This window comes from Mytilus trossulus, chromosome 6, assembly GCF_036588685.1.
Source record: "Mytilus trossulus isolate FHL-02 chromosome 6, PNRI_Mtr1.1.1.hap1, whole genome shotgun sequence".
Classification (NCBI taxonomy): Eukaryota; Metazoa; Mollusca; class Bivalvia; order Mytilida; family Mytilidae; genus Mytilus; species Mytilus trossulus.
Window position 1 is genome coordinate 83,268,185 of NC_086378.1, and position 13,978 is coordinate 83,282,162.

The 13,978-nt window shown below is 30.7% G+C and overlaps 1 protein-coding gene across 2 annotated transcripts; it reads left to right on the plus strand.

Annotated features, from left to right (window-relative positions):
- The first annotated feature begins 5,165 nt into the window (after positions 1-5,165).
- On the plus strand, positions 5,166-8,524 carry LOC134722041 (toll-like receptor 7). 2 transcript variants are annotated; one of them, XM_063585459.1, is made up of 2 exons: positions 5,166-5,322; positions 6,762-8,524. In XM_063585459.1, exon 2 carries the CDS (start codon positions 6,791-6,793, stop codon positions 8,333-8,335), a length of 1,545 nt encoding a protein of 514 aa, XP_063441529.1. In that variant the 5' UTR covers positions 5,166-5,322; positions 6,762-6,790; the 3' UTR covers positions 8,336-8,524. The 2 variants fall into 2 exon arrangements, with proteins under 2 accessions (XP_063441529.1, XP_063441530.1); XM_063585460.1 differs by lacking the exon at positions 5,166-5,322 and adding an exon at positions 6,068-6,182.
- Positions 8,525-13,978: the final 5,454 nt, after the last annotated feature.

Here is a 13,978-nt window from a genome sequence, read left to right on the forward strand (position 1 = left end):
AACAATTGTAAAAAGAAAGTATTTATGATATAATAATTTTTTTTAAAAATAAGGAAATGACACCACTAATCATCTTAGCATCAAGATTTAATTCGTTAAAAATAAACTACGGGGCTATAAGAAACCATTAGCACATAACCGAGCAAAAACAGAAATGTAGAAATACTTTTTACAAAACATCAGATTATTGCATACAGAAGACATTAAAAATCGAAAAGATTTTCAAAAAGTTATCAGAAAGATTAAATCAAAGGAATAAACAGAAAGAAAGAAGTTTATCAATACATAAAGAGGGTAAACGAATGTATAAACACGTGTTGTATCCCAACACATCAAAAGAAAATTTGAAGTATTCTTAATACTTACAAATATAAAAATATGGCCAGGGTTACCCGATGATGATGGGCTTGGGTCCATGGGAACTGAACCAAAACACCTTTTAATTACAGACTTAGTTATGCATATTTTTATAAATATGCATACACATCATTAAATTTACAAGCACGTGCTAGTTTGATTAAAAGTTCAAAAATAAATTGTGAAAAAAGTATTTCAAATAAAAAAATATCAAAATACAATAACTAAACCAATTCTAGATAACTCTAGTTCATATATGAATTAGAATGGGAAATTATTAAAGATATACTGAATTGGTCCTAGACCCAACTGCTTTAAAAATAAAACTTGCAAAAGTGTGCTGTCGAATATTGAGTTATTGTTATTTGAATAAAAAAAATCTAAATTGATTTATTTTTCTGAAATTTTAATTTTTAAGGTTGATTTAAAAAAAAATTGTGTTCGTGTTGCTTAGCTTTCAACTTCTGTGAAGTGTTCCTTAAGTTTTAATTTATAAAGAAAATCTGGTAATACATTTGTTATTATTTTCAATTATATTTCTTAATAAGAAAAAACAATATTACTTTACGAATGTGCATATTTCATCATTTTTAAACATTTAACTGGTTTTTTTTTATCTATGCAAGGAAGTGCTTTTGTTTAGCTATAAAAGGAATAGAGTTTTTTGTGAATTCTTTTAAAAATCATTAACAAGATATAATTATAACTTTAATATCTTTATCGTTAAAACTTTAATATAAAGCAGTGTTTCAAATTGCATCTACAGTGTTGTTACAGAAATGTGATAACATGCAAGTTTATTTTTTAAATTAATTGGGGATCACAACTGTTTAAAACAATTATAAACTTTCGGGTCACCAGTAATACACCCTGTGTTCATCGAATGGTGTGTAGACAGCAATATTAATAAGGAACTCTCTTGCATGATCACACTATACAAGCTTCATTACAATGGGTGTATTCGTTACACATATACTGTTATAACAAATGTATGAGGATTAATTATGAATTTCTCGATTGTGACAATTTGACTACGCGTAGATTCGGATGCAGGATAATGTATGCGTTACAGGAGATACTTGCCTATTCAACGCACCTTCAAACAAGATTTATGACCGTTGAAATTAGTTATACAAGCTGCATGTTTTTGCACTTGTCGTAATTCAGGAAACTGATGTTTAACAATTTTGTTAATGTGGTTCATTAATGTTTTTCGGTCTTCTTTTTTTGTATAGATTAGACCGTTGGTTTTCCCGTTTAAATGGTTTTTAAATTGTTATTTGGATGAGGAGTTGTCTCATTGGCACTCACACATCTTCCTATATCTATTATAATTGTCATTTGTATGGCCGCTTCTAGCTTGCTGTTCGGAGTGAACAAAGGCTCCATGTTGAAGACCCTACTTTGACCTATAATGGTTTATTTTTACAGTTTGCGACTTGGATCGAGAGTTTCCTCATTAGCACTCATACCACATTTTGTTATAACTTATTACTGTCTAAACTAACCGTCGAATCATTCGTTCTTGTTATTTGTATTTTCTTCTCATCTTTTTATGTGTTTTTTACTATCATCGTGTGTAACTTTATTTCAGTGTATATGTTAAGAATGTATGATAAATTTCAGTCATAAAGAAGCTGACATAAAATTAAGTATGACGTCCAATATCAGTGTACTCCCACAAAACACAAAAACGTTCAGGAAATGTTCCAGGAACGTTTCTGTTTCGTTGTGAGAACGTTGTGATTTAACATTGTTGAAACGTAAAAGTGTGGACTACCAGTTACGTCGTAAGAACGTTATGATATAACGTTATGGAAAACCAACATGGAACCTAAATGGAACCTTGTGTAATCAAACTGGAACCTTTATAGAACCTTGATAGAACCTTGTATAACCAATCTGGAACCTTTATAGAACCTTGTGTAACCAATCTGGAACCTAAATATAATTATGTGTTACCAATCTGGATCCCAAATTAAGCCTAGTCCCAAATTTGTATGTTGGCACAACAATGGCCCAACGTATCAACATTCATTGGCCCAACGTTGTTTTTCTCTCCATCTTCCTGAACATGCATGAACATTTTGCCAATGGACGTTTTAGCAAATAACAATCAATAAGGAATTGTACCCATATTTGAATGAATTAAATCAACACATCCATGTTACCTATTTTTCTTAAATAATTAATACAAAAATATGAATACCAATACATAATTTATTTAATTTTACAAGGAGCAAATTCTTAAAACTTTTATTTTATGTAAATACACGTTGCAACATCAGATCTAGAATGAAAATTATTAAGTATATCCATGATATTTCATTTCTGTCAATGTAATTCACTTCATCAGGTTCATACAGTTATTTCCTAGTTCTGTAATTCACTTCTGACATTAGGTTTATACAGTTATATCCTAGTTCTATAGTTTCACTTCACCATGTTCATACAATCATAATTACTTCCTAGTTCTGTAATTCACTTCAACAGATTCATACAATTATTTCCTAGTTCTGTAATTTCACTTCATCAGGTTCATACAATTATTTACTAGTTATATAATTCACTTCATCAGGTTCATACAGTAAATTCCTAGTTTGTAATTTCACTTCACCAGGTTCATACAGTTATTTCCTATTTCTGTAATTTCACTTCATCAAGTTCATACACTTATATGTACTTCCTAGTTCTGTAATTTCACTTTTTTAGATTTATACAGTTATTTCATATCTAACATGGGTTGTATTCACAAGAGTGTTCCTTTTGTTTTCTGCTACCCTTTCTTTTTGCACTTTTTCTGAATCCGTCTTTTGTTTAATTCTAATCCAGTGTAGCATATCTTCATAAAAATTATTTCACTGCCCCTGTAATAAAGAAATGAAACAAATGAGTACTCAATGTATACTTCTTTTGAAAATAATAAATCATAAAAGACTCTTGTTTAAAACTAGACTATACAAGGCGATTCCATAGGGATAAGGCACTCATACCACATCTTCCAACATTTATTTAGATTGTTAGACTTCACTGTGCTAGCTAAGTTTAGCCGGAAAATTGAGGGTAGATATGGATACAGGAAACAGAACCCTATAAAAAATGTTCTAACTAAATGAATAATTCCAGTGAAAAAAATATGAAGTCAAATCTAAATACAACAGCGTTATCGGTATTATGATATTTAACATTTCAATTATGCATATATATTTGCAATCTTCGAATCCGATGTGGCATTAAGGATTGCTATATGTTACTAACTTAAAAGTATTTATTGTGCATTTTGTCCAATTCTTTTAAATTTGTATGAACTAAAAATAATTAAAGGGTTATAAATGTATTATTTGTCATTCATAATCATATACGTATATAAGAATTTTTAAAGTAACAATCAACTTACATGATTCTTTCTCTTTAGATGATGCGATTTTCTCTTTTGTTTTCTTTGTTATCACTGCTTTCTTACAAATACACGACAGGAAATAGTCTCAAAAGTGACTATCCCATTACACTTAGATTTCCTATAACCTTAATTACCATAGCAACTATCTTTGAAATTTGTCTAACATCTGGTCAACATCATTCTTATAATAGTAGGTCAACCTTATCAGAATATGCTTGATAAACATAATGGCTGTATCAAATATCATTTTGTATATGATTGATAATCATGTTTCACAAATTAAAGTTGAATGAAAAAAGTTATAATAATTAATGAGAATAATGAATTTTAATTTTTAATCGAGCAATTTATATGTTGAAGGAATAAGAAATTATTTTGTTCTTAATACAGCCTTACATCAGTAAGGCGTCAAAGAAAAAAATATAATAGCCTTTCAAGATGTCATAATTATTTGGACTAGCAAGACGGCAAACATATTACTTGCATTTTTTCTATCAATTTGATAATTTTTTTATTTTTTTTGGATAGATCATTTTTTCAAAAAAATTTAGGAACATTATTCGAAGTTTTAAGAATGTTAGTAAAGTAACGTTAAAAAGTAACTAATATAAAACGTTTCTACAACGTATTACTTCTAACATAACCAAACTGAAACTTCCACACAACGTTAAAACAAAACGTTCTTAGAACGTTGATTTGTAACGTTTCATTTTAACGTTTTTACAACGTTCGTGTAACGTTTAGGTCCGAAATAACCTTACAGGAACCAATCCACAACGTTCTTTAAACGTTATGTGTTTAGTGGGCTAGTATGCATATTTTTAGGGGCCAGCTAAAGGACACCTACGGGTGCGGGAATTCTGGCTACATTGGAAAACCCATTGGTTACCTTCGGCTGTTGTCTGCTCTATGGTCGGATGGTTTTCGCTTTGATACATTCACCATATCCTTTCTCAATTTTAAATAACACATAAGTATAAAACTTAAAATAACCGCTATAAAGATAGATCCGGTTAGTTTAATATTTTTCAAAAATTAGGTTCAAAATGGTTAGGTAAAAAGAAATCTGTTAAATATTTATTAAAATAAACTTCTTAAGATGTTTATTGAAATATAGTTAAAACAATCATGGGTGACTTTTAGAAAGTAAAAAAAAAATACAGTACCCATAGCCAGGGTAAAAGCATTGTTTAGTGCATACCTAACCAGGCACGTAGATCGAAAGTTTTCAAATAAATCTTTGTTTCCCGGGTAACGGTATGAATAACATTGCATTGAAATAACTGTGGCAGATATGATCAATAGCGTTATTTAATTATTTAACTCGTAGTTATATATAGCCAAAAGGAAATTATAAAAAAAATCATAATATGACGGAAGATATATGTTTGTCATTCAACGTATTCATTTAAATATACATACATTAAGAATTTAGAGTGGATAATTTAAATACTCATTGAAACTTGGTGGAATTTAAACAATTCATTTATCTACTAGTATGTACATATACTCATATAAAGAAGTAACTTCCTTGTTTTTTATATCAACTTCCTTAGAATCTGTAGGTAAGTCTGTTTTTTTTCTAAGTCTAAAAAAACGTATACCGTGTTGAAGGCCGTACTTTAACCTATAATGGTTTACTTTTTAAATTGTTATTTGGATGGAGAGTTGTCTCATTGGCACTCATACCACATCTTCCTATATCTATAAACACAAATACCGACCTCCAGGGTGAATTCAACAAGTTGAAAAAACTGGCATCATCAAACGAAAGGACATATCAACTAACGGAACAAATCGAAAACAACTGTGCAATCCCGAACTTGGTACAGGCAATGAAGCTATATAATACAAAAATAGGAGGAGAATACAATTGGGACAATAAAATCTTATGTCATTTTAAAAATGCATGAAACAATTGAATTTAGATACCCCAAAAAGGAGGACTTGGTATGTCCTTAGAGCCAATTATCTCTGTATGCGTTCTTTGTCATACCCAAACGTCCTTTGAAACCTACAAGAGATTCTACATTTACATTTATTTTTAAAGACGTTGAATTCAGTCTATCTGATTGATGAATTGTTCTTTTTCCTTTGTCTTTGTTTGTGTGTCTGTTATATTTCGAAAGAGTCATAGTGTATTTATGTAATTTTGTGTGATTCATGTTATTCGTGATATGAAAAATTTAATGATTTAAAATTAATATTTGTCAGTAAAATATATCTCCATAAAATCAAAATGATATTCATTAAATGCCACATGTTGTTGACAATTTTGCCAATTTTACGTACAAATATATGTACTTTTCCGCTGAATAAAATTCTCTTTAATCAGGAAATTGTGACGATGAAATGAAAGCAAGGGACAGTTTGGTGGATATATAAAAAAAAAAAGATAGACGAACAACAACATTTCATTAAGACGGTAACTAAATACAATTGTATGTGACACATTTGTAATGTGTAATACCGCTATTGTTTTCCCCTATTACTTTGTTAAAATTGCACTTCTTAGAATTTATCTCTGTTTCAAATACAGAAATATTTGATACATAAATTAAGTTTTATTCTGTCCGGTACATAACTGTGTCCGGTACATAACTGTACACAAAACGTCACATGGGTTGCATTAAATATAAGAAATAACCAATCAACTTTCTCCTCTTTTGTAACTGTATCCAAGCTTAAGTTACCATGTAAAATCAAGATTCCAAATTATTCTATAGAAACACCAAAACCAATTATGGTGCTTTGAAATACCCAAGATACATTTATATGGCCCAATTGTTTTTTTACTATAAGGAAATGTGGGATTAATGTCTTCTAATTGACAAATTCAATGGATTTTTGTTTTACAACTTAATGTCAAAAGGTTCCTTATTTGGGTCAATCATATACGCATTCGTTTAGATGTCATTGCTTGATGAGCTGCATGTATTTTATTCTAAATAATAATCTTTCAAATCTATACGTATGCTCAACAAGAAGGTATTTTCTTTTTCAGTACCATAATAGTGTAATCAGAAAGTCAGCATGGATAGAAGACATGGGTTGTTTCTGTCCAAAGCTTTGTTTTTTCAATCTATCTTTCATATACTTGGCGGATTAAAGTGTGATAAAGACATCGATGCTTGTAAATGTGCGGAGAATACTTATAACCTCTCAAATAGAAGTGGTATATCTGGACTTCGTTTACGCAAATTAAGGTTCAAGAATGACACAACTTGTATTAATTTTAACAACAATAATATACCGAAGTTATCATGCGAAGATTTTTCTCCTATACCCAGCAGCGTAAAAAGTTTATATTTGAGAAACTGCAAGATAAAGTCAATTGACTGCACAAATATTTTCGAGAATTTAACAAAACTTATGGTTTTCGATATCGGATCCAATGAACTGCAAACTAATGCATTTATAAATATATTCATGAGTGTTAAACGGGCGTCAAAAATAGTTCCACTTAGTTTAAACATTTCTGGTAACGAATTAAGTGAAAATTACTCATATTCTTTCCTTCGTGATTTACAAGAATTTCGAGCAGATGGCTGTAAAATTAACAACCTACATAACATTTTGGAAACGAACGAAACTAATAAACGTCTTAGGCTGTTGTCACTGCAACATAACCAGATAAATGAAACTTCGTTAGAAGCATTTTATAATCATGGCGAACATTATGAAATGCTAGATAGTTTATTACTTTCTTATAATCCTGTTAAAAGTTTAACTCGAACTGTTTTCTCCAAATTGAAAAAGCTGAGAAATCTTTGGATTACAAACTTTTTCGCTTTTAATGCAACATTTCCAGGGTTGAATTGTCCAAGGCTTAACATACTCGATATAAGCCATTCGTTCTCTTTTAGTCCAGTGGAAGAAGTAAAATCTGTTTTTAACATCTCCAGGAACATATCAAACTTAGTTTTAAGTGGAACTGACCTTGTAAACTGGACGGAAAATGATCTCCTGCAATTGTTAAATCCTTTGACAGACCTAACTGAATTAAATTTAAATAAAACATCATTAACAGAAATTCCTTGTGATCTCCTAAGAACACAAACATCCTTGAAATTTATTGGTTTGTCGGAAAACTTTATTGTAGGTTGGTTTAGTAATTGCTTTGAAAATATGCCTAAGAGCTTAGAAAAGATTTATTTACGTCAAAATCGTATTACTATAATAAATGAAACATCATTTCCGCCAGAGTTTGTGGAAAAGCTAAAGCATCTTTACTTGAATGGAAACCTATTCAAATGTGATTGTTCCACCCATTGGTTTCGTTCCTGGATGAGGGATCATTATGGAATACTTGATGCGCTTTCTGAGGACAAATCAACACCTTTTTACGAATGTCATTCTCCCAAAAACAATGGGTCATTGCTTGTTGATTTTGATCCAACGTATGAAGAGTGCCACGGATTGTCTATATCCGAGTTGCTATCTTTATCTATATCGGGATTTTGTTTTGTATTGATATTAACGCTAAACGCTTTAACGAGACTCAACAACAAGAAGAGGGGCGAAAGATACCAGAGTTACGAAGACATTGACGGTTGGGCCATGGTGAAACTTTCATAATTTGTTGCTATTGGATGTTTTTTTATTCATTGACCATTGTAATGCCAATTATAAAACTAGTCAGCGAGTCATAAAACAAACACTTACAAACGGATTCTCTCTTGCTAAAATCTGCTTTGTTCCATATTTTGTCATTTTGAAAAAGACGACTATTAAATTGGAGTAATTGATAAACATGTAACATGTCTGTTTAAGTATTTCTCTTCTATACGTTTTACATCATTTGCAAAAATATATGAATATGATAATAGGGTCCGTTCATAAATGATACAATTCTTTATACATGTATCAACAAAATATATACGTTATTTAGAAAATAAAATTGAGAATGGAAATCGGGAATGTGTCAAAGAGACAACAACCCGACCATAGACCAGACAACAGCAGAAGGTTACCAACAGGTCTTCAATGCAGTGAGAAATACCCGCACCAGGAGGCGTCCTTCAGCTGGCCCCTAAACAAAAATATATAACTCCAAATTGCACACAAGAAACTCAAATTAAAAATAACACCGTTCAACACAATAAAACAAAACCTAAACTAATTTGATTGAATAGCTAGTCTGTCGGGTTTTTTTTTTAAAGAAGCACCAGATACCAAATGGGCATTCATCAAGCTTTTTTTCCTAAGACAGACTGACAATGCCACGACCAACAAAGAAAAACAAGGAAAAGACAAACAACAGTCCACAAATCTCAACATAAAAAAATAAAAACTGAGCAACACGACCCCCACCAAACTCTAAGGTTAGAACTGTTTTCTCAAAGTACAATTAATTCTATCTGTAACATGTAATGTTTTGTTAATATTTATTTTATTAGCGAAATGATAGTAACCACGGTAACATTTCTCATGGCAATGCTCAATATTAAGAAGGATCAAAAGGTTAACTCTAGTTTCTACATTGTCATTTTTCGTTTCCTCCTATGGATTTTTCTTAACTTTACGTCATGTATTCTGGCTATGTATGTTTTAGTCAGTGAAAGAAAGCTTAAACTGTTGTAAAAAGAGCTTTTACAATTTTGAATACTAGCGGCATAGGTATGACACTCCTCTGTTGCCCATGCCCTGTTTGCAGTATTCTTTCTGACAAAATACTTTCAATGGTATAACCGCATCATGTGCTTGATGAAAAAGGGGAAACTTTCTACTATCAATATGATGTATTTGAATTTCTCTGGAAAAAGTAAAATCACAAAAATACTGGACTCGAGAGAAAAATTCAAAAAGGAAAGTCACTAATCAAGTGGCAAAATAAAAAGTTCACACACATTAAATGAATGCATAACAACTGTCGTATTTCTGGCTTAGTACAGTCATTATCTTACGCAAAAAATGAACGATTAAACCTGGTTTAAAATCAATCAAATATCTTACGTATATAGAAATATATTACGTGGAAAATAGTCGAAATAAAACACAAAGTTTATTAAAAAAGTTTACGAAGTTTGAATGAGTACTATAGTACTTTAAATATTTGTGACATATACACGTGTATATTCTTCCTTGTCCCATAATTACATGTTACTTCCTTGTTAAGTTCAGTGACATACTAATTATTTATTTTAGATGTTTTTTTTTATTAAATACTGTCTCAGATGACGTAAAAACATATATTGAAAGATTAAAACTATCTATTATGATAAAATTGTATTGTGATTTTTAAGAATCTCTTAAAAAAAAATTGCATTATTTATTATAGTTATTCTTATTGTTCTGTTGGGTTTCTTTTTCAGGAAATAATTTTCTATAATATTTTGTTTAACTAAAATTGCAAAAAAAACTTTTTACATTGTCAATGTTTTTCGAGTGCTACAACTAAAACGTCCTGGGTTTTTATCACTCCTGATCCGTTTTTTCTCTTTCCTTTTTAGTATAATGATTTTTAGTCATAGTTTATCTAATCGAATTCAACATTCATCCTTAGTAGTGGTGGACTTCTTCCCACTCGACGTTAAACAATCAGTAACTAATCAATCACACATTCAATGAATTTTTGACGAAGTTTACTTTATTTCTTTTGAAAGGAAATATATATTTTTGAAAGAAGACGGATGAAGTTATTATGTAAAACATATTATCATTACTCTTCGTTTTTCGTTTCTGTCTATATATCTATAGATCTAGATTGATTCCCACCTATAAAAAAAACGGTAATTTTGTGCATTATGCCCTTGGTTATATTCAATATTTTTCGATTTATTTCATTCTGATTGAAATTCATATCAGTTATAATTAACGTCATAATTATGCATATTAGCATGGCTAAGTCAGATATCTATACTTTTTTTTATCTTCATCCTACAACCAGCCAATAATTGTACAAATGAAAAGTACAAATATTTCTTCTGCTTTGTTTGTAATTGCGGCCATGAGGATATCAATTAATTGGATTTAAACAAAACTAAAGCATCGATTTTCGTGTGTATATTGTAGGATAAAAAAAAACATATGTAGATTGTTAAAAATTAAAAAAAAAATGATTTCGCTTTTCACCCTGTTTCTTAAGCTCTTATTAAAAAAATCATATTTTGCAATGTACACATGAAAGAATTGAGAATGGAAACAGGAATTTTGTCACAAAGACAACAAACTCACCAAATAGCAGGAAACAGCCGAAGGCCACCGATGGGCCTCAGTTTAACACAGCAAACAAATCCGGCACCGGGAGAGGTCTTTAGCTTATATTATTTATAGTTTTAAATGCAGTGCTGTAAATGAGTTTACATATATATGGACATGTTTTTGTTAGTTCCTTAACTAACTATTTAAGAAATGGTGTACTTTAAGAATACCCTGACCTTTTTTTCAGTTGCCCGTCGTTGAAGGACTTTAACTTCTCTTTAGATGAACAAGTGCTGCCTTGTCATTCAAGTTATCTTCAAATGTCAAAATACTGGATTTAAAACTATAACAGCCAAACCTTGTTTCTTTCTATAAATATAAAGACCATTTACTTGAAAATATCATCCAGTTTAATTAATGTCACACATTTATACTATGAATAAATCTGTTTCAAATTTCAATAATGTGCCTCCGTATGTTTAACGTCTGTATATTTGTAATAAAATCAGATTTCAGGTATGTTGAAATATCATATAACGTATAAGAAATTCTAAAAAATGAAGATACAAATACCGTCTAAAATTATTTAAGCGATTCTCATTGTGTTTTACTTTAAATGCATTACACAAATGCAGAAGTTTGGCCTTGTTTTGTTAAAGATTTAATTACATTTATAAAAAATGTGAATCAAGACCGTAATCAAAGTGAAAAGTCAAGCCCAGACACATCAAACAAATGGATAACAACTGTCAAATTCCTGACTTAGTACAGGCATTTTGTTATGTAGAAAATAGTGGATTAAACATTCAACTGACTTTCATGTGTTTCATATTTTTAAAAGAAATTTACTATTTTAATCGTCAGTGCTGTTTTATAAAATAGATACGTTTACAACAATCAACACTTTTAGAAGCAATTCCTACTGTGTTAATTGGGGTATAGATAAATGGTCATCTGAACAACCGATAGTAAAAACCATGCCGAGGAGGGGCATCTGATTGGTTGTGTGGGATGAACAAAATCGCAGCCACGATGGGTTTTTGCGCTCTTCGCAAATTAAAAAAAAACTTTTTGATAAATTTAACTTTGCAGATGGCATGTTGTAGGTAAAATTTGTATGTGTTCTCCTTCTGAATTTACATGAAACATTGGCAACTTGACGTTTTGCAAACATCCAAAAGTTTACAAAACACATTGTACGTGATGATAGGTCCACACTTCTGCTACATAATCAATTTCCAAAAGATTCAATAACGATCTTTTAAACATTTGAAGAAAAAAAAAGATTTCGTCCCCGAGGGTATCACCAGCCAAGTAGTCAGCACTTCGGTGTTGACATGAATATCAATTATATGGTCATTTTTATAAATTTTCTGTTTACAAAACTTTGAATTTTTCGAAAAACTAAGGATTTTCTTACGCCCAGGAGTAGATTACCTTAGCCGTATTTGGCACAACTTTTTGGAATTTTTGGGTCCTCAATGCTCTTCAACTTTGTATTTGTTTGGCTTTTTAACTGTTTTGATCTGAGCGTCACTGATGAGTCTTATGTAGACGAAACGCGCGTCTGCCGTATCAAATTATAATCCTGGTACCTTTGATAACTAATTACCTATGTTGCTGCATGTAATTAATTGTGGTTGATTGTATACGGAAGCATAACTGCCCATTCCCTTCCATTAAAGGTAAGACAACTTTGAAGCAAATTTTCACTGAACAATAAGTGCTGTAAACAATCAAATTATAGGAAAACAGGAAATTGCTACACGATAGATGTTAAAATTGCTTACATGCTACAACTAATTATTACCAAGCTGCAGACCAAATACCATAGCATTTCCAACACATTAACTGTTGTCAATATAATAATGGAATTATATATTAAAGTCATACAAGTGAGAGGTTTGGCTAGCTACAACCAGGTTTTATTGGCCATTTTCTACAAAGGAAATGTTTGTACCAATTCAGTATATGACAGTTATTTTCCTTTCGTTTAATGTGTTTGAGGTGAGGTTTTTTTTTATCTTTGTCATTTTCTAAGGGGACTGTCCGTTTCGGATTTTCCTTGGAGTTCGATTTTTTTGTTATTTTAATTTTTCTTCAATTTAAGCCAATTAAGAAATCTGTTAGAAAATTTTATGACCATGGACTTTCGAACGACTGGGGTCCAGTGATTTCTAGACCTGCTTTACGTATTTGAGAAATACCAGTCTTCATGTTTGCTCAATGAGAAACATTTGGAAAATGAACGAATATGACAATAATTTATTGTTTCGGATCAAAAGGTCAAAAAAAAAATAAAAAGTCCTCGTGATGATTGTTTATATCACTTGTACTGGGTTCTGCCCGGAAATGAAAGCTTTTGATCGGGACGACATCAAGTAGATTAGCAAATAAGCCAACAATGAAAAACTCGGAAAAGGAAATAGTATCTATAATACAAAACAATGGTCAAATAAGTATGTAGTTAAAAAACATCACAACATATACTGAAATCACGTGATTTTTAGTGTGAGAATAATACCCATGAAAAGAAATGAAAAAAAGAACTAATTAGTGTTAATAGGGTTAGATATAAAGGAGTGTATATAAAACTAAAAACTGTAAAAAATCACAACTGAAGAAAAGGCGACCTCTTATATGTTGTTGGTTTGTTGACAAGCCTAAATGAAGGCTAGGGCCAAGAATACCAAATTTAAATAGAAATAATCGAAAAAGACCAAATGTGTTGCAAAATCCAATAGATTTCTTGTAAAAATGATACCGAATCTAATTTTAAACTAAATGACAAAACCAGAATGGTTGTAGAACTAGATCCGGAATTTGAGTGAGACATTGTTAGAAAACAGTTGTATAGCAGAAACTCTGATTTTGTATGCAGGCTACTAGCATAACCCAGCAGATAGAGAACACACACACACACAAAGTAACAATAAATGTTTGAACATATAAAGAGATCACAGTTGAACGTTATTATTTGCTCCGTAAATATTCAAAAAGCAAAATCAATGCTAGATACAGTGCATTTTGCTTTTAAAGTAGTTTTCGAATAATTTACCCCTTTTCGAAATTTATTGA

Coding starts and splice junctions, on each gene's coding strand:
- LOC134722041 (XM_063585459.1), top strand. CDS start 6,791: ATGGATAGAAGACATGGGTTGTTTCTGTCCAAAGCTTTGTTTTTTCAA.